The 21,807-nt window shown below is 35.6% G+C and overlaps 1 protein-coding gene across 1 annotated transcript in view; it reads left to right on the plus strand.

Moving 5' to 3' along the window:
• Positions 1-21,807, plus strand: part of ESR1 (estrogen receptor 1) — a 104,797-nt gene that overhangs the window by 41,840 nt on the left and 41,150 nt on the right. The window contains 1 exon segment of the mRNA NM_205183.2: positions 15,906-16,241. Within this exon segment, the coding sequence (NP_990514.1) occupies positions 15,906-16,241 (336 nt within the window).

Raw genomic sequence — 21,807 nt, forward strand, 5'->3', positions numbered from 1 at the left:
TAAATCCAGTCAGTGCAGTTGGCTAAGACAGGTTTGGGAATCCTAGGAGAAAGACTAAAGGGGAAAAAGTAAAGGTGTTGCTGTCCTTTGATGTTGCATATGCATTTTTCTCAAATCAAGAATTAGACAAGAGCTGAGACTGATTTTATTACTTGCTGTGTTGTGTTGTAGGCATTTGGAAGATGTTAAATCTTTTTTTAATTTTAATGCTTGACTGTAGACATTTTTTTTTCATAAAGTTGTTTATCTGTAGTTTTTTGTTTCTTTCTTAATATCTCAGTGAATACTTTTATAAGTCAAATTTATGCAATCAGTATGACAGTTATGGTCTGGAGAAATTAAGATTTCAGACAAGGCAAACTAATATAAGAAAATGTAATGTGTAAATTTACCACGCAGCCTATTCCAGATAAATCATTAAAGTATGATAAGATACATCATTATGTTTTATGATGATTCTATTATGTCTTTCATTTGGCATGTTTCCATCCATTTATGCTTATATGTATTTAATTAATGACCCACTCTACCAGTCTGATGTTTTTCCTGTCTGTTCTGTATGATACGGATTGTAATGTTTTTGACTATTCTGTATATATTTGTTTTCAATCTCATAAAAAACCTGCTATTTTTCAGAAGTTTTCTTTCTGAAATAGCTGTTCTGAGGTTTATGTTTTTTTACAGTGGTCTCTTTAGTAAAGTCTTATGGACTTCATCTTTATCTTTTCCTTTTGCAGTAGTATATATTACTGCAGTAATATATATATATATTATATATATAAAGTATTATATATATATAATAGAATAGATTTCTATTAAACAAACAAACAAACAACAACAAAAACCTCAAATAAAACAAAGAGATAATCATAAAAGCAAACAACAAAACTTGCATGTTGCAAACAAGGAGAGCAGATATATAAATTTTGCCTGCTCCTATAGGACCACTGATAATGCACTGAAGTTCACCACTGGTTCATAGGTGAGAGTTCAAGAGTATGTATTTTATGAAGCCTGCAGAAAAAAAATTATTGAAATCCTTGTTACAGGTTACAAATTTGGCATACCTGCAGATGGAATATTCAAGGAAAGTAAAGTTTTGCAGAATAAAGTAAAGCATTCAGGATTCTGCTGCAGGAGACAGAAATTTTTACCTCCAGATAGTTCTTGATAATTGTCATATCCCTCTCACATGAAGATAAAAGTTAAGTGCTTGTTTTTAGTATGCCATCTGGTTAACTTCTAAACTGTTAACTTTTAAGTGGTTTTGTTGTTGTTGTTGTTTTGATTTGTTTTCCCAGGGGAGTTTTGTCAAGCTTTTTTTGTTGTGAAAGATCTCTTGCAATTCTTCTTTCAAACATTTCTGAATTACACAGCATTCCTTAAAAAAATTCGTTATCTTGATAGAATTTTTAAACTGAAATAATCTTATTTTGTTTGCATGAAAGAACTTATCTTGTTGAAAAGGATTAGTTGGATTGTGCATTTGAAAAAGAAATTTGTGTGTAATATCTCACTTTTATATTTACCTCCACAATTGTTAGTTACATGGTTTTTGCTATGGTTTACAGCTTTTAGACACAGTTGAATACTTCTGTAGCCTTTCTTTTCTCTGAATGAATCTCAGTTTTCCTTCTCTGACATTGCTTCTTAGCTGAGATTTCTTACTAGATTGTGTCTTCATCTATTGTTTAACTTCTGAGCAATAGTGGACGTTATTGAGTAACAGTAACTATGAGGAAAACTAGGTAAATTATTGTTTAATTGTTCCTGGTTAAACATAAGTTATTTAACTGTGGTTTTGGAGGCATTACTTCTGGAAAGTCAGTTAATTAAATACAGTATTTAAGAAGTTAATGTATTTTATTTTTAATGGAGGAGACACCATTGAAATATCTTTAGGCATTCTTTCAAAAAAGTGGAGGTTTCAAGTGGCTCTTGAAGTCAACTGTAGGAACATTTATTTATGAGATTGTGTGGAAAAATAATTTTTTCACCCAGCTTTTCTTTAGAGTTTCAAAAACTTCTTCCAGTACTGCAGAGCTTTTTTCCTTTCTCTCCTCTTATATTTGTGTTTCTTTCTGCATCAATTATTGTGTTGCTTGGAGATACAATTAGACTGGTAGATTCTCTGCTGATGCAGTTAGCATCTGAGACAGTGATTATAGCTGCTAGATTTTGTCCAAGCTTTTTCTAAATAAGACTTTAAAATCGTATGCTACTACTTAGACTATGAACCTTCATGTTTGTACGTGAGGATAAAGTGTTCTCACAGAGTAATCTCCTTATCATGTGCTTCTTTCTTCTGGTTGGTACCAAGAGGGAATAGCATTGCTTTTTTTCATATTTATGAAGATTGTCTTTGTTCTGTTCTGGAGAGCTGTATTCTAGCTTAACATTTCACACTGTGTGGGGTCCTGCAACACACTCCCAGACTCCAAATGGAGTTCTTACAGCAGTTGCAGTCCTGAAGCTTCAACTGTGTGTACGGTCCAGGTGATCTCTGCTCCAATATACTGTTCCACTTCTCTGTTTTAATTACTTGACTTCAAATGGTCCCATTCTCAGAAATCAAAACCACTTTAATTTCAATTTATCAATTAAATATTTTGCATACTATGATAAATGGATCTGGATTTCTAGCTGGATTTCTTGCTGTAAGAATGCTACGTTGTTCCCCTCCTATTATACATGACTGCAGACTTAACATCAAGTATCCTGTGGAATCAGAGCAACTTGGTGCTAATGGAATCAAAATTAACTACCTTAAATGCTATATCCATTATGAAAGATCAGTTATTTCCTTGATAAGATATTTTTAGACACTCTGATGTCTTTCCAATCTTGAGTCATATGAAATGTGGTGATTGAGGATTTGAGAGCTCATGTGCTAGATCCATCTGGTGATCATAGATACGATCTGGGGTGTTTATTAGCTTGGAATAGCCTGAATTCGATGTTGTAGAGAGCAGATTCTGAGTTCAGGAGTGTCATTTCTGTGAACTATGAAATTACTGTGTAGTTGAAGCCTGTGTGCTGCAGTTTTCCTCCCAGAGATTATCTGGGCAGCTTTCAGAGATTGGTGTAGTGCAGCCCAGGGAAGAAAAGTTGGTTTGATGTACCAGTGTGCTATGACTACAAGCCAGTTACTTGTAAAAAAACATTTACTTCTAGTCTCTGGAAAGAATAAACATATTCCTATTTTCAGGTTTTCTCTTACATTCTCTTGAACTTGTTACCTACCTGTAATGATATGGGAATTGAGTCTGGAGAAATTCAGAGTGACAATAGTACATAAGATCAAAACAAATTTTTACAGAGAAAATAAAAAGCACTCAGCAAATTTACCGTCTGCTCAGAGAAGAAACTTTTTTTTGTTTTTTTTTTGTTTTGTCTTTAAATGGAGAGAGCTATGCTTTCTTTCTGAATACTATATTTGCTCATGTTAAAAGCCTTCCTCTCCCCCCACTAAATAAATAAAATACATAGAAAAGGCTAGAAAGTTAATAAAATCATTCTCAAGAGCAGAGGTAAGTCTATGTCTGATGCAACCACTGGAATGTTTCCAGGCTTTCTGGTTTTCCGTGTAATTATCTTCTAATGAAATATCGTATCAAAAATAGAAATTAGTGAATGAAGGCAAATGGCTTAACAATGTGAAACTATTTTCGTTTGTCCAAAGAGAACCTTTTTGATATTTATTGGACATGCTGTTCTGTACTCAACCAAATAACTGCGTAGGTGGGGTCTGATAAATGTATGAGAAAATGTACATTTTTAATATGTAGTTGATGGATTGAAAACGTGTACTCAAGCAGCATTTGAGGAAACCTTTGTGAGTTTAGAACAGCCTCTGGAAAAGAAGATGAAGTTAAAACCTAGCTTTTTAGTGAAACATGAACACTTTTGCAAATATGTTTTATCTTCCCATTCCAGGCTAGAAGGAATACCAGGAGGGATTTTTTTCTGCTCAAAGCAGGTTAAACACTACATTCAGACTAAATTGCTTAAGATTTTTTCCAGTTAGGTCATGAAAATCTCCAAGGGCAGAGATTTTACAGCCCCATCTGACAACCTCTTTCGTGCTTATTTATACTCCATAGCTATCCATCAGCTGCCCATTCACCAGTACCTGAGGTGTTTTTCAGCAGAGCTGCACTTAATCCTTTTGTCCTCCAGCTTGTACTGGTAATGGGGGTTGCCTTGACCCAGGTGCAAGATCTTGCATTTGGATTTGTTGAACCTCATGAGGTTTACCTGGGCCCACTGCTCATGCCTGTCCAGGTCCCGCTGGATGATATCCTGTCCCTCTGGTGTGCTGACCTCACCCCACAGCTTGGTGTCATCAGCAAACCTGATGAGGGTGCACTAGATCCCACTGTCAATGTCATTGATGAAGATATTAAAGAGTATCAGACCCAGTGCTGACCCCTGGGGGACACCACTCATCAATCACGATTCATGTCTGGTTCTACTAAAGGATTCGGTGTGAACCCAGGAATGTTTATGGATTCACTGTAAAGACTACATAGAAATGAGGCTGCTGCCATTCTTATTCTAGCCAAAACTTAATATGATTTGTGCAGGAGTGTCAGCACTGAAAGTGATTCAATTGAATGATGTATTAATTGAGCTTCTGTTGCTTCTCTTGTACACCTCCTCTAGTGCTCTTTAAAATGTGCTATGAAGAAAAAATGAATGCCAAAATACATATTAGGAAGTAGCATGTCTTGCACCTTTATCACAAATTAGCAGATCATTAGTTCTCAAGCTGTGAGTTATGAATAGTCATTAGAGACCATAAATTACATTTATCTGATTATTTATCTGATTGCTATCAGCACTTTTGGTCACCAGGTCTTCAAAAGCTTTACATGAAGGACCACTTTTATGATCTGCATTGTAGCTGATGGGATGCTGGGGCAAAGTGGTGCTTAAAGTGACTTGATCACTGAGCAAGGTCAGGCTGGAACAGTCTCTCAGCAACCTGATCTAGCTATAGATGTCTCTCTTCAATGCAGGGGAGTTGGACCTTTAAGAGTTCCTTCCAACTGAAATGAATCTATGAGCAAACTGGTGGAGCAGTGGGCCCTGTACTCCCCACTGCTGCCTCTCTCTCTTTCTCTCTCTCTCTCTCTCTCTCTTTCTCTCTCTCTTTTAAAAGTGGCAGCACTGATTTTAGAGAGAAAAAGTTGTTGTCTGTAAATGATTGAGAATCATTTTTGAAACAAACAATAAAAACCAAAATTCTGTGATAGAATCATAGAATATCCCGTGTTGGAAGGTACCCATAAGGATCAAGTCCCTTGATTTTTATTTTTGATTATCTAACCTAAGCTATCCCAAGCTTGATTTGTTATGTTGGTAACCAGTCATTATGCCAGTCTCCTTTTTTTTTTTTTTTTTTCATGTACTAGATTATGCGCTATCATCTGATATTACCCTTGTCCAACATAGTTTAATAACAAAACAGAGGAATTACATTCAGGTCCAGTACTTTGTGAAGTAATCAAACAAGGAAGTGTCTTGAATTGGTGAAGGCTTTTTAAAATCTTGGTGTCAGTGAATTGTCATGATAGTGAGAGGAAAAACAAATATCAAGATACACAAGATTCTGCTTAGCTCATTGTAGTAGAAATAGAAATTTAAGAGCCTGTCCAAGCCTATTCTCAGAGCAATATTTGCCTACCAATGTAGAGTGCCAAAAAACTATTGCTTTGGAAGAATATGATGTTCAGTCACTAAGTCCAACTACAGCTTGATGATGGAGTTGCAATAGTTCAATTTCTTTAAATGAATTAAATCATCACACTCAAGTACTATCTCTATATATTAAACAAATAAATGAATCGCTTAATTATAAACATCATATCCAAAATAATTTGTACTGCTTCCAGTATTAGCAACTGGAAAGACATGTCATTTGCCACTTTTCTGTTAATTTAATCAGACACTGCCATTCTCCTCCTCTTACTATTTTTGTGTCTGTTAGTCTGTTGATCAGGCCCTGTTAAAATTTGTCTGATGAGAAATACTAATACTCCATGGCATATATCAACAATGATTTTAACTTCCATACCACCATCTTGTGGTATTTTACAGGAAAAATTTTGCATAATCTAAATTCTAGTTGAATTTAGGATCAGTTACATTCAGTAACACTATAGAGTTGAGTTATCTCAGATTCTGCAATAAAATCTGTGCAATTTTATGGAAAAAAAGAAAAGCATAGCAAGGATATAATGAATTATCAAGAATGTCAGGAGGGTTTTTAAACTGTTTTGCTTCTGGCCTCTTCCCTCACTGTACTGGAAAAGCCCAGGATATAGTCCTGTCTGAGCTGACAGGCTCTAGGAGATAGGACGGATGACACAGGGACAAAGTGATTAAAGACCAAAAGCTTCAGAGTTCCTAAAAAGACCCGATAGTATCTTTCTAAAGGCAGACTCTTAAATGTTGGTTTGTTTCAGTTAAGGAATAATAATATTAAAAAATTTCTTAAGGTTCAAAAAGAAAAGTAAAAAAAATACATTTATTCTTCTCTTATCATATGTTGTTATTATAAGAGGCAGTTCTACTAAGGGAGCAAGTACTTAAAGAACCTTCAGCAAAGTTTAATAACCTTTCAAAATATATAGTTCCTATCTCATGTCAAGTTCAATAGAATTTGAAAATACTATCAAGGCTTGTGGTTACAAATTTTACACAGGGAACTATAGTTCATGCCTCCCCCCAAACTCTGTAAAATCCAGGCTGTGTTCTTCATTCATTTTCACAGCCCTCTCTTCTGAATAACACATAACAAATATACAGTGTTCATCAACCATTCAGGAGCAGAAAAAGTTCCAATATCGTGGTGGATAGACCAAACTCAAATATTTTGCTTATTGATATCACTGTCAGAAACTGATTTCCTTGTCATAAACTTGGTTATTAAGCTCTGTCACTTGAGACAGGTGTGCTCATGATTAGATATTCAATTCTATTTGATGTTTTTAGATTATTTCAGTCAGTGCTTCTCATTCTCTTGATGGAGTTATTGCATTGGTGGGTAAGGGAAGAGCTGCTGACGTCATCTAGCTGGAATTGTTCAGAGCATTTGATGGATGGACTACTTACTGAGTGGATAAGGAATTGGCTCAATGGTTGTATTGTGGTCAACAATCTGTGTCCACCAGTGACAAGTCATGATACTTTGGTGATAGTACTACCAGCAATATTTATCATCTTTGTCCTCAACATGAACAGTGGGGTGCTGGACACACTCAGCAAGTTTGTAGATGACAAACCTCAGGAAGTCCAGGAAGGCCTAGTACTGGTACTGCACATCAGTCAGGGCAATCCTAAGCACAAAAACAGACTGAGTAATGACTGAATAGAGAGCAGCCCTGTGGAGAAAGACTTGGGGGGGTTGGTGGATGAAAAGCTAAACATGAGCTGCCAGTGTGCACTTGAAGCCCAGAAAGCCATCTCTGTCCCTGGGTGTATTAAAGAAGTGTGGCCAGCGAGTCAAAGAAGGTACTTCTCTTTAAGTCCACTCTTGTGAGATCCCCTCCTAGGTTCCTGCATTTGGCTCTGAGGCCCCCAGTGTAAGGACATGGACCTGTTGAAGTGAATCTAGAGAATCAGGAAAATGAACAGAGGGCTGGGGCATCTCTTTTACGAAGAAAGGTGGAGGGAGCTGGGGTTGTTCAGTTTGGAGAGGGTTCTGGAGAGCACTTATAAGAGCCATTGCATAACTATCAGGGGCCTTCAAGAAAGCTGTAGAATGACTCTTTATCGGGGAGTATAGTCATAGAACAAAGTGTACTGGTTTTAAACTAGAAGAGAATAGATTTAGATTAGACATTACTAAGAAATTCTTCACTGTGAATGTAAAGAGGCACAAGAGCAGATTACTCAGAGAGGCTATGAATGCCCCATTGCCAGAGGTGTTCAGGGCCAGGCTTGATGGTGCTTTGAGCAGTGTGATCTAGTAGGAGGTGTTCCTGCTCATAGCATGGGGGGTCAGAACTAGGTGATCTTTAAGGTCCCTTTTAAATCAAACCATTCTATGATTGTATAATTCTGTGATTTGAAGTAATTGTCAACCCATCTGTATTTTCAGCACAAAAAGAAGAAATTTTTCAGACCTATAAAATTTGAATTTGGAAAATGGTGTTACTTTCCTGTGACCAAATAATGCTTCTGCTGAGAGAACGACATGGAAAAACAAAACAAAACCCCCTAAATATCAAAGCTTTAAAAAACCTCTTTGGAAAGATCATAATTCTGAGATACGTTACATCATTAGGACCTACGCTGCAGTCATAGCTAAAGCAAGTCTCTGTCCATTATAAATTTATCAAGAATGTAATTGTATTCCTGACATCTACATATGTACAGCACCTTTAGAGGAGCTTCTTTAAGGTCTTAAAGAAACATTAAAAAATACTGACTTCATCATGCCTAATGAGATCTGTCTAAAAAGAAAAATAACTGTAAGAGGTCCTGAGGAGACACCTACCTTGCATGCATGCACCTAAGACAATTTTTAGATGACTGTAAAGCCAATTACACTCAGATATCACTCACATTTGCATCCATAAAGGCACTGTTGGCTTGTTCACACTGTTGTTCTTTGCCAGACTATTACTTTTGTGCCTTTCTATAAATGACAACAATGATATTAGTGTAAGTCTGGGCACTGTTCCAGAACTCCTCTGCAGCATTTTAGCAAATAAGTCCTGTATGAGGATACCCAAGACTGGACTTTTGATTTCTAGTCTCTTCAACTGTCAGTTTCAGTTTCAGATTACCCTACTCTCCATATAAACCCTTTCTGGCATAAAAAAATCTAGATTTTTTTCCTTTGTGAATACTGATGTGATCATGTAGCTTCTCTGCTGTGGCTGCTCATTTCTGCATGCTTCTTTAAATGCTCTGGTCATCATCTGGACATGGGCTCTGGCTTTCTGAAAGATGCCTTTGTAGTCATTATCTCTTTTCCATTACGATATATGCTTGATCTTTTCTTCTCAGACAGGATTCGTTTTACCAAATGCTGGACAGACCTTTTTCCTGGCAGTTTGTAATTCTGATGAGGTAGATTGGTCTCAAATAGATAGAGAATTGCTTCAGAGAGAAGGTGATTCCACACAACTTTGAAATGCTCTTTTGATGGTCTGTAGCAGACTGTAAGGACAAAAGTGCAGTTTAGTAATGCTTCAAGGCCATGTGCATAACAAGAAGTGTATCTTATAATCTGTAGGCCACTAACGAGGAGCAGAAATTTGGACAGAGTCTCAGATTCAAGGGTTGCTCCAGACTGGTAGTTAGGTGGTAAACCTAGGTCTTGCACTCTTTTCCTCTGCACAAAGCTCTCTTTTCCCACCATGTTCCCACAAACCATGTTCTGAATCTCTTCGTCTTAGGAGCCACAGCTGGTGTATTGATAAAATGGAAAGGAAGCAACAAAAGGAAAAGCCTGCATTTACCAGGAAGCCATAAATGAAGAGGAATCCTCTAAAGCTAAAAACTCATTTCTGAGCAGAAAGTTTTTAAATAGAAGATTCTTCCCTGTGTTAAAAGTTATTTATTTTGGTGGTTAGCTCCAGTCAGACATGAAACAGCACTAATATGAATGAGAGGTTATTGCTTATATCCTTGTTGCCTAGAAACAGAGCTCTGGTTCTCCACTTCTGGCACTCAACCTGCCTATACATTTTGACTTGTCAAGTTTCCAAATCTACTGTGTTTCCATTCCTTTCAGTGCTTGAATTGCAAACTGAATGTCTGTGAAATATGAAGTGGAAGTTAATTTGTAGAACACTGACTATTGCGAAGATTCTGAGTGCTGAATACCTACCATTAATGGTACAGCTCAAAGTTACGTGTGAATGAATATTTAAGCAGTACTTGCATTCTGATGCCCACTGCTGGGACAGTTACTGGTGCCACTATTACTACTTCAAGTAATGGAAAGATAGTGAGCTAGCTGTAGATAAACATTTTCCATATAATTTACAGGGCTTCTAAAGCAGTAAGGGGATAAAAAAGCCAGATATTGTGATAGAGATTACTTTTGTCTTTGATTTATAGTATATAACTAATATTTAGTTCAGAAATGTGCTGCTTCTCTGATGCTTCTTTTGGCAAAAGGAGGCACAGTATTTAACAGTTCATCTACCTGTTATTTCCTTGGATTTTCCTTCTAAATTTAACAATTGCATCTGGCAACCTACAAAACTAGGGAATCTGAAATGCAATTGGAAGGAACGTAAATATTCCTTGCAGCAGTAGAAAACTACTACTCATATTAAAAATATTTTCTGTTGTTTTGTTAAAAAGCAATTCTGTTGTCACTGAATCACAGTGTGGAAGCCAAGATTGTATTTACAAATATGGCAGTTGTCTGCATGAATCAGAGCAAGGAAATACTTCCAACCAGGAACTTTTTTGTGTCTAAAGTCTTAGACTGAAATTGTATCAAAGATCCTTCTGCATACCACCCTGAGATGTCTAAGGATTACCAATAGTGGTCTAAGTGTTACTTTTAATTTTCTTGCTTGCTTGAGGTATGATTTTAAATCTTTTTACTCTGTTTTTAGTCAGTAAAATTCTTCTTTTATGAAAGGGGAAATAGAAACTCCTGTACCTAATAGACTTCATATAGTAGTTTATAGGATAAAATACTGTCTCATCCCACTGTATGAACCTGGAACTCGAGTAAAATCTGCTATCTCCTCTGACTAAGCAGCATATGTTTTACTTTTGCACATTTATGAGAGAGAGTTAAGAAAAGAAATTTCTTTGGAAGTGAATGTATTTTTATGGCCAGACTAGACAGTGATAATGCAGAAGAAGGAGGGCAGTGACTTAAAAATTTTAGTTTCATGTTGTGCATTCTTCTCAGATAAACAGCTCATGACTAACTGAGCTTTACTGAATGGGATAGCCTGAGAAAAATGCTGCAGATGGAACACTGTTATCACATCACAAGACAGGATATGTTGTTACTGGCTAGATTCAATTTTTCTGTAACTACATTTTGCTCACTTTAATTATTCTATAAAATAAAATAGTTATATCCTGCTCCAAATTAGAACATAGTGTCCCCAGGTGACGTGTGTCATGCAGTGAAAACTGCAATGAAATAGAAAATAATTTTCTGTGAATGATGCGTACAATCATGATGTACATTAATAAAATGTACTAATAGATAGTTAAAATTGCAAAGTGAAATTCTCAAATGTTAGAAAATACAGAAACTATATATTCTATGATTCTACGATTCTGTGACACAAAAGTATCTTGTTATTTTTATCAAATGTGCTTGTTTTGCAGTTTTTGTGTCAAAAAAAGCTTCACTGGGCTTTATGAAATCCCTTCTCATTTATCACAAATAATAAATGTTCTTCAGTTGACACATCTTTCCACAAAATTCCTAATAATGAAATTAAATAATATTATGTAAAACTATCACAAATATATTTTAATTTAACAGGTTTTGAGATTATGCATGTATTTTCAAATCTAAAGTGCCTAATTCTGGAGTTGTCACAAAGCAACACAGATTTACTTCTATTTGCTCTCTTCCTCTGTGAATATTCTTGAAAATTTTACTGCAGAAGATATAAAGATGTGGAACTTCAGGCACAAAGAAACTGGTCTTTGGATGGCCGAGTTTCAGTATTAACCCAATGCATTCCTAATTAACGATATATATATTTTTCATGATCTGGAATTTTTTTGTTTGTTTTGCTTTTATCACTTATTTGAAAACACTGCTAGAATGCTTCACCTGGTTAAAGTTTGATTCCACAATCCCTATGCAATTTTGCTGCTAATCAAGTTCTACTGAATTCCAAGAGTATGTAGTTGTTCTACAATTTTGCTACGTATCTTCATATTTTAGCGGGCTGGCTGAATTTAGAGATGAAGCTTTGGAAAATTTTCTTTGAAAATATTCATTGTTTAAACTTTAATGCTGAGGTGGAAGTCACTGGATAGCTTCTGAAAGATACACATACTTCTATTTTTGGTAGAATATTGTTTCTCATAATCTGCCAATTCTTTTATTGTCTGAACTGTGGAATTAAAATTAATGCATTCACATATTTTTTAAAAAAGAATGTGGAATCATGGCACTTTCAACAGTTAAGCTGGCTGAAAAGAATTGTCTTTTTATTTTGAATTAGTGGCTGTGCATTATTATTACATTTTATAACAGATATAAAATCTGATTTCACTGGAGGAGATTTGGAAGCACTTATATTTTTCAGAGAGATATGCACTCCTTTTTGGTCCAAGAAAATAAGTAACGGGATCCCTATGTTAGGTACTCATCTAAGGATTTAACATTAATTTCTATAAATCTCTAAATAGTGTGATGCTTATACAGATTCAACGGCCTTCCTGTCTATGATCGTAAAAGCTGCTGATGTGATGCAGAGAGAATGCATACTCTCCCTTATTTTTTTTTTCAAATCTGATCTCTAAAAGTGAAACGTAGGCTTCTTCTTCTTCTTCTTCTTTTTAATTCCCCAAAACACCATAAAACTAAATTTGGGCAGAGCATTTCTTCCAAATTCAGAATGTTATGTTCAGCTTCACTCAGTGCATCACTCTTTTCAGGGTGACAAGAAGCCAGTGCAGATGAATTAAAAATAAAACTATTGCTGTCCTTCAGAATCTGGTTTATTTGTTAGCATCTAAGCATGGTTACATTTGTAAATGTCCTTCATTAAGTTAAATATTCATCACATCCTTGTTTTATGTAACAAGGCAGGTCTGGAGTAAGTTTAATGTGAAAAACAAACAAGCAAACAAAAAATACTCCTACAGAGAGATTCTATGGCACAGACAATTAAGCCAAAGGTGCTATATTTGTTTATATTAACCTTTGATGGGACCTTCTCTCCCACAAATTTGATCTGTACCTCTCAAAGACATACCAATGTCAAATGTATTCACAAGTTCAGCTTTGTTTCAGCATGATGTGAAAAAGAATCTCTTGTTGACTGTCCTGAACCTTCTGTGGGGTGTTTTCCTTTGATACTGTCTTGAATTAAAGAAGAATGAGTGTTGATAATTTATTCATCTTGATACTTCTGATCTGTAATCTTGTACCTGACTTGTAAGACAAGCAGACCTAGTCAATTTAGCTTTTTCTCACACCAAGTTTATTTCACTGTTCAGATCATCGTATACGTCTCTCACTTATTAGATCTTTTTCAGTTGTTTTATATATTTTATATAATTTTTAAATTTGGAAGAACAGAACTGCATATAGAATTCATTGTGGTGTGCCTCATGGGTTAATATAATCTGATTTATGAAGATGCTTTGTTCTCTCTTCCTCTCTTGGTAACTTCTAGCATTCAGTTTACTTTCTAAACTAACTTATCTGATGTTTTTATAGCACTTTTATAACCCCAAGATAATGTTTCTGAATTATGTCCATTCTAAGGCCATCTATTTTTGTGTATGTTGCACACTAGAGTCTCCAAGAATACTTTTAACTCTTCAAAGGGAAATTGCTGCATGAGCAGCTGTAGAATTTGGAATGTGGGAAAGTTCGTAAATGTTTAGTAATGCTTAGTGTGCATGAACCATGTGGTTTTTGTTACATGATTATTTGTTTGTGTTTCAAAGGATAATTTTAATTCAATAACATTACAGTGAAATAAAGTATACTACCAAATCTATTTGTTGCAGAAGAGCATGCATACTGACAGAACAGTTTGATGAAGCAAGCTATCAATGAGACTAACTCCAGGATGGCACTGTTCCAAAATAAGTCTTTTATTTTTTTCTTAATATCAAGAATCTGCCCCTCATCTTCTAAACAGAAATAATTCAGTGGCAGTAGGTATTACTGAATGAAAAATGGGAACAGCAATGCACTTCAGACTTTTGGCTTGCAACTAGTTTAACTAATGGGAAAATGTAGAGAGGTTAAGTAGTAAGGGTGATGAAAGATTTATGGAACTTGCTGTATACAGAAAGATTTATAGATTAGAATCAAGAGGCCTGCTAGATCTTGAAAGAATTAGACTTAAAGAGATTAATCTTCAAGTACAAATTCATTGAACGTATCACTGTATTCAAAGAAAGAGGCATACTGATCTATAGATGCTCTCTTTATCATTGGGAGAGGACACCTGCTGATAGGATCTAAAAGCCATTAATCTGAAGAAGAAATTATATGAAGAAATACTGGATGTAAGAAAAAAAAAACAAACACAAAAATTGGAAGCCTAATAGATTATATTTTTTTGTGATGTGAAAAAAACTGATCAAAGATTCTTTTCTCTCCCCCTCCCACCAGAAAGTTCTGTATTTATTTATTTTAAGGGCCAGAAGATTCGTTTTTCTTTTCTTTTCTTTTTTTTTAATTGTTCCTCCTCCTCACTTTCTTGAATAGTTTGCCCCATCCTTCTTATTCTTGTGATTTTAAAACTGGGACTAGTGCTGCATATTGTTCAGGAATTCCAGAATAACCCTTGTGCTCATCCAGCATTAGTAAATTAGAAATTGAAGAAAGGCGACTGCTACCTCCAAGGCTCTTTCTAGCCCTCCTTCCATTTTGAAGGACATCTTGAGAGGCTTAGTAGCTGAAGTTCTTATTTTCATATGGAAGAAGCTGATACTGTAGATTATTTATTTTTCTTTTAATTTCAGAAATGTGAGTTGGATTTTTCTAAGGGCACATACTGTGTCAGGTGTCTAATCTGGTGGGCCGGTTTCTTCACCTCTTTTCTTTACAAGAAAGTGAAGGAGAGAAAGAAAGGGTGTTTTAGCTTCTATGCTTTTAAAGAATGATTTTGTCTCCTACTGACCTTCTGCTAGGACTAATAAAAGCTGCAAACTGAGGGGAGCAGAGTGGTCCCTGTATGGACTACACACACAGATAGTCTGGTAGGCTCTGTCCACCCAACAGCAATGAAATCCTTGGTATGATTGCAGGCTAAGTAGACCCATCATTGTCTGTTTCTGCTTCACAGCTCAGTTCCTTGTGTGCCTTCATTTTATACTCATATTGTTTTTAACTGATTTTAAGTATTTAACTCAGCCACAGAATGCCTGTCCCACCTCCACTCAGAGCCAGCATTTATTCTCCCTTTATGGTTGGAGTGCATGTGGACTTTATCATTACAATTTGCTTGTAACCTTTCTACAAAGGAGGTTTTACTCTACTGTAAGGGCTTCGTGTTGTTCTAATTAGTATGGCTGACTTGATAACTTCCAAGGTTTAGGGTCGTTCAGTACTAAGCATTTTGCAGAAATGTGCAGTAATGACAAAGATAATTTCTGTTCCAGTTGTTACTGACTTTTGACAATAGGTCTCCCCGTTTCGAGGTGGAAATTATCTTCCCTTGTCTTTTTTTTTTTTTTTTTTTTTTTTTTCTGTTTATCTTGTTGTACAACAATCTTTATTGCTGTATAAGGCCATCTTATGATAGTAACTTTTCTGGATGTTTCTTGCCTAACTAGTAAGATCACATGCTCTACAGTAGTAGGTTGGTGTTTAGTTAGATTGGGAAACTTGAGGAAAGCTTTTTTTGGAGAGCTATTTCTGTGATACATGTAGCCTGCTCAGGTCATGAAGTTGCTATTGATCAATTGTTGAACAGTTACGTACTAAAGGTTAAGACATGACATTAAGGTTTGTGCTGTAAAAAATATGTATTTATTTCCAGTTAATGCCTTTTGTCACTATTTCTGATACTATACTTTTTAAAATACTTTTCCTCTCCAACTACTCATGTAAGATTCCACATATAGGACGAAGCCTCGACAAAGTAAACCAGGAGTTAATGCTCCACTGGCCTATCAACAGCAGCTCCTGATTGGCTGGGGCCAAATTTATGTAATGCCTGTGTTCAGGGAAAGGAGTTCATTATATTCTTGTGTGTCTCTAGGAATCCGGAAAGACCGCAGAGGCGGGCGAATGATGAAACAGAAACGTCAAAGAGAGGAACAGGATTCCAGGAACGGGGAGGCTTCTTCTACAGAGCTGCGAGCTCCAACCCTTTGGACAAGTCCACTGGTGGTTAAACATAACAAGAAGAACAGTCCGGCCCTGTCTCTGACAGCAGAACAGATGGTCAGTGCCTTGCTGGAAGCTGAGCCACCTATAGTTTATTCTGAATATGACCCCAATAGACCATTCAACGAAGCATCTATGATGACCCTGTTGACCAACCTTGCAGACAGAGAATTAGTGCACATGATCAACTGGGCAAAGAGAGTTCCAGGTAAGGAAAGAAAGCCCCAATGGACTATAAAAAGCACAACGTGAAAAGAATCCAAAAAAACCCCTTCAATATGTACAACATTAATTCTGCTTTCCCCGCACTATTAAATATTATACAGTTTTGGGAATAGAAAGCATTTTCCAGTTAAAAAACAAAAATAAAAACTTCAAGCTGAAGTAGAATAATAAAAATGGAATCCAGTCGGTTTGATCTAATTATACTCATTATCTAAGCCCATTTTGAAATTAAGCTTGCGCAGCTTTTTGAAATATCTGCCATTAAATTGGCATTTCCAACAAGACCACTAATATTAGTATTATTTATTTCTAAATTTACCTTTTCATCCATAGGTTAGGGATCTTCCATAGTTTATTCTGTCTGAAAAATCATACAGAAAAGCATTTTTTTTTTCTGAATACTTTTTTTTTTTTTTCCATTGGAACTGAATGTTTTTATCTTTATCACTTTGTTACAGCTTGGTTGCTTAGCTTTAAACCCTCAGTTCTAGAAGGAAACTTTAGAACTGGGAGACCATTTTGGTTGAATATATGTTGTCCATTCCATCATACAGATTAAGTAATTAGTATCAGTGAAATGAGATGTCAGTTTAGTAATTAATGTACATCATCTTTTAAAATGTCAGTCTACAAAGTTTCATTTCACAAATTAACATTTTAATGCTTATTAAAAATTTATTTCATATACTGTAATTTTACTATACGTACATAGCATACACAGTAATATATGCTTTAAAGTTTGCTGGAATTCTGATCTCTTAAATTTTTACTGTAGCTGTCTTATAAAGGAATATTAGGGAACACTTCCGCATCTCTCACTCACCATTACAGAGTACATTACCTCAACAGCATTGCTTGAGTTATGCCATTTTTCTGGTTTTGCCATTTAAACTTGGCAAGACTCTTTCTGGCAAATCACTAACCCATAAAATCTGAGTCTTTTCCAGTCCTCCTGGGTTCCCTTCTTAGCACTTTTCACATGTCACTCTGTGGACTCCAGCTATGATCAATGAGAACCTGTGAGAATGTTCCATTTCTCATCATATATTATAAGAAATCACTTGAGAATTTAATTTTTTTTTTTTTATAATAAAGCTGCAGTGGTTAAGACCTGATTCACAGCCTGTTCAATTCAAGAACAAGTTCTCCTGTTGATTTGGTGTGCTTTGGATCATGCCTTTACAAAATAGTTTTCAAAGCTAAACATATGTCCGTAGTCTTAAAGCAATACAAAACCAGCTAAATTCAAATGACATTTCTCCTGATTTTAGACATATAATTAATCTAACTCTGTTACAAATTATGAATTTACACTGAACATGAATATGCTACATTCTAAATTCATTGTTTTCCAACTGTAAACATTTGTCTTCTATGATATTTTATTTGGCTTGTTAATGTAATTAATCAAATTATAGCAACAGTGTTAGGGAACTTAGATCTCTTTTTTTGTTCAGAGATCTTCATAAAACTACTTGTTACAAAATTATTACATACACTAAAGATCAAAACTCAGCTTACTTTATCAAATACATTCTTTGTTTTCTAAGGAAACTTCTGAATGTATAAGTTTATCAACAATTTATGTACGTCCAAAGTATTTTATTTGCCTGTTAAGTGCCAGAATAGCTCCTAGAGAGGAACTAAGACTGTGTATATATACATGAATAAGCCCCCTAATAGGTGAATTTTTATATAAAATAGGAGAACTTATTAAAAAAAAAAAAGTCTTAGTTGCAGATAATAGATCACAGAAGTAACAACTATCTTTCAAAGATAGGACTCTTGCTTGGATTGTTTGCTGAAGTTTCCATTTGCTGTAATGTGCCAATGTAAGTTATATTTTTATCTCTGCAGCACATTGCTTTTGAATACTATAAACTTATTATTATATTATTATTATAAAATATTATTATTCTTATTACTAGAAACTATATAATACTGCTTAGAGTGGATTTTCATATACATTATCTTTAAACAGAGAAACTGAGTAACTATTTTTTCAGTTAAGTATTTTATACAGCAGCATTGTGGGATTCTGCTCAGTTATTTTCTCAGCTAGTTTTCTGAGGTTTCAAGCTTCAGAAGCCAGGGTAAAAGCGTCTCTCTTTTTTTTTTTTTTTTCTGAAGAGTGAATGAGCTTTTTAGCTGTAGCAAAAAGTGGTTGCAGGAAACATCATCTCCTACATACATCTCTCAAGCCTTGTAAACATTGTACAAGTTCATTTACTTGAATGCAGGCTCTTAGTTGATGGAAAAGCAAGAGCAAAGGAGTTTGAGATTTGAGAGCATATTTGTTGAGAAACTGATATTAAAAGCGCAGAAACTCAGTGAAGATGCAGCATAAAACTAAGTGTAAAGGCTTTTGGGATCATGTTTGGAGTTCGTATTGCCACGCAGTCTCTAAGAGCAAGTGTGACAAGGCAACTAGTGAAGTCCTTGTTTTGGTCAGCCAGTCTTTCTGGTGGCATAGAAGAAGAAACAGCTCTTTATAAAATGGAATGAGTAGAAGTACATCTATTCTACAAAAAAGTAATAATGAAAATGAATTTGTAATGGGCTGCCTGGTACAGCACAGACAGAGATCTATTATGGACCCATGCTGAGGATAGTCTCCAAAACAAAGAGAGTATCTTTGCAGGCATGTCCTGATTTGGAAGATGACAACTGATACAACTTTTTACTGTGTCTATCTTGTTCACTATTAGTTCAAACTTTTGACTTAGTGTTAACAAATTTACTTAAATTGACTCTGCAATCTTGATGATGTTAACAAATTGCTGTGGAAAAGAGAACTTTTGGCAGCTTGTTGTACATAAACTTACAGAACAGTCTTCAGTATTTAAGTATAAAACAGTTGTTAACTGAAGTCATAAGAGATTTCTCCTGTGACAATGCACTTCATAATACGCTAAGTGCATAAAAGCTTGTTTTAATTTTCCTTTGAAACCTTGGCCACTGATACAAATGGGTTTGCCAGATGACATGTGCAAAAAACTTGTACAGTGTCCTATGACACGCACAGAAAATTCAAATGCCCCACAGGACCTTTTCTTTGCATGGCCTAATGGGTGTTTTGGCTTAAATCCTCCCAGATGGCCTCTTTAAGACAGTAGTGGTGCCTTCTGATTAACCCAGCCAGATGGAATAACGAGCAGCTGCACACAGGGCGGGTGCAAACAGATTGCAAAGGGTTAGACTTTTCATACATATGTAAATTGAGCCTGTTACCAATTAATTGGGATAAATTGCTAAAAATCACAAGTAAACAGGTATCAGAGTAGATAAGTAACCATGTTGCTCATTTTGAATCATGTGTTACTTATAAACATGGTTTATCTATTTTCTTCTTGGCTTGTATAATGTCTTGGGGATATACTACTGCCTTCAATTTTATAGATGGAGGGTGTTTTTTTTTTTTTTTTAGTTTAGCAAATTTTTCTTGCAGTCTCCTATGCTATGAGCAAAACTATTGCTTTCCTTCTCTATAGATATACTGATGTGTAAAAAGAATTTACTCGCTATGTTTTATTATTCACTTACTGTGTGTATCATGATATCTATAGCTGCCATTCTGTATTCTCTAAAGGAAGTTGGTATTGTCAGTGTAATGCTCAACACTTTTTTTGTGGAGTAGCTCTTGAGGTGGTAAGAGACAGTGAGCTCATATAGTGAGTTTATGGTAAAGACTATAGCTTTAAGGAGGTTTTGCTGTAAGGGTGAAATCTTTGGCACTGGTGCTGCAGTCTTGTATAACTATTTACTACAAGTACAGTAGCTGTACAACATAATAGGCCTAAAATGGTACACTGGGCATACAAGCTTTGAAGTTTTGAGATGATTCACGGTGCTGTACTTATTTTATGGCTTCATGAACCGAGGAGATAAACATTTTGGCACTGATTTTTTTTTTTCATTTCAAAGCCACAGAAGTTGCTATTTTCTTAAGATATTGTTTTCTTATTTGACCTTCTAAACTGTTCTGTTTGTTAAGTTAGGAACAGTGTGTAAAGAGGCCAACAATAGCCACAATTTTACACTGTACTTCAGTGACACCAAACCTTGGGGGGGGGAGGAGGGGGAATAATAAAAAAAGTGAGCTTACAGTGAAAAGAAAGCACTCTTTAACAGGAATGATGTGTCTTAATAACTCTAGATGTCTTTAGGTGTGGGGCGGTTTTCAGAGTTTATAAGTTTAGTGGCCCTCCTGGTAGTGATTTACACTTGGCTTAAAAAAGAAACAGCATGATATTGTTGTAACGTTGTTTTAAAATAAACCTCCCCACATATCTGCTTTATAGTGTATTCTCCTTTGACTAGTGGGTTCACTGTCAAGATTTGTAACATTATCAGAAAAAAACCTTCTGCTTATCAGCTACTTTAATCTGTTGAAGTGATAGTGTGATTGCTCCCCTGACTTTATAGCATGAAAACAAAGGAGGCAAATACATCTGTAAATGAAAGAGAAATGATAGCCAGTGCCTGGATCTTACTTTATGCATGCTTCTTGTTAAATTAATTTCTGTGAAGTTTCAAGTAACTGCCATGAATGTAAGAGATAAGAATCAATCCTTATAATGGAAGAAAGTAGTCAGTTATTGTTTGAATGCAAGCGTCAAACTGAGAGAGATCATGTAATACTACGATTGTCTTAGGCAGCAGAGTAAGTTAAAACTACTGAATATAAAATGAAAGACTAATGGTTCCACCCAGATTGAGGAAATAGATGGAAAGCTTTCATGTCTATACTTTGTTAAAAAAAAAAAAACAACAACAACAACAACAACAAACACAAACAAGCTCCCTTTCTGCCCACCTACTCCAGCTTCTGGATGCTGCATGAGGCACTTGAGCTTTTACTGTGGCTATTTATAAATCTTTTTCTGTTAGTGCTTTTGAAATGCAGGGGGGCATATTTCCTCTTGCAAAGAAATCTGAAGTAGAGACTGTGTGGTGCAGTGGTTTGTTGTCAGAAGCCCAAGGAGAAGACACTGATACTAAAAGACAGGGAGAACTGGGGGGAGTTACATGCATTGAGAGCTTGTGTCAGACTGGGAAAAGACAAAGCAGAGAAGGAACAGTTCATCAGAAATGTTCAGGAAAGTACTTAGGCTTTGGCTGCAGGGATGTGTGGGATCAAAAATATAAACAGACAGTGCTTTCAATAGCTGATATAATAAGATAGAAGACAGTAATAGCAAGAGGAAAAAATGGCCAGGGTTTGAGTAACATGACTTTTCATCATGAGGGTTTCTATATTTAGGTTAAGGCTTTTAGGAGTATGAATAGTTGGCTGTTAATAACAATAAGTATCTGTTTTTTCTATCACATTTTTTAATCCCTAAATTTTTAACATGAAATTACATCTTGACTGAATTTCTGAAATGATATTTAAAATTTTCTGATGTTACTCCTCCGGGTTAGAGTGGAATGCTGTGTGCACTACTAGTCACTGCCCAGCCTGGACCTGGGCACTTCTGAGGTGCAGCCCAGGGCTTCTCCATGTGACTGGTGAGAGGCTTTTGAGATAAGAGAACTGTATGTTGTTA

Source organism: Gallus gallus, chromosome 3 (assembly GCF_016699485.2).
Source record: "Gallus gallus isolate bGalGal1 chromosome 3, bGalGal1.mat.broiler.GRCg7b, whole genome shotgun sequence".
Classification (NCBI taxonomy): Eukaryota; Metazoa; Chordata; class Aves; order Galliformes; family Phasianidae; genus Gallus; species Gallus gallus.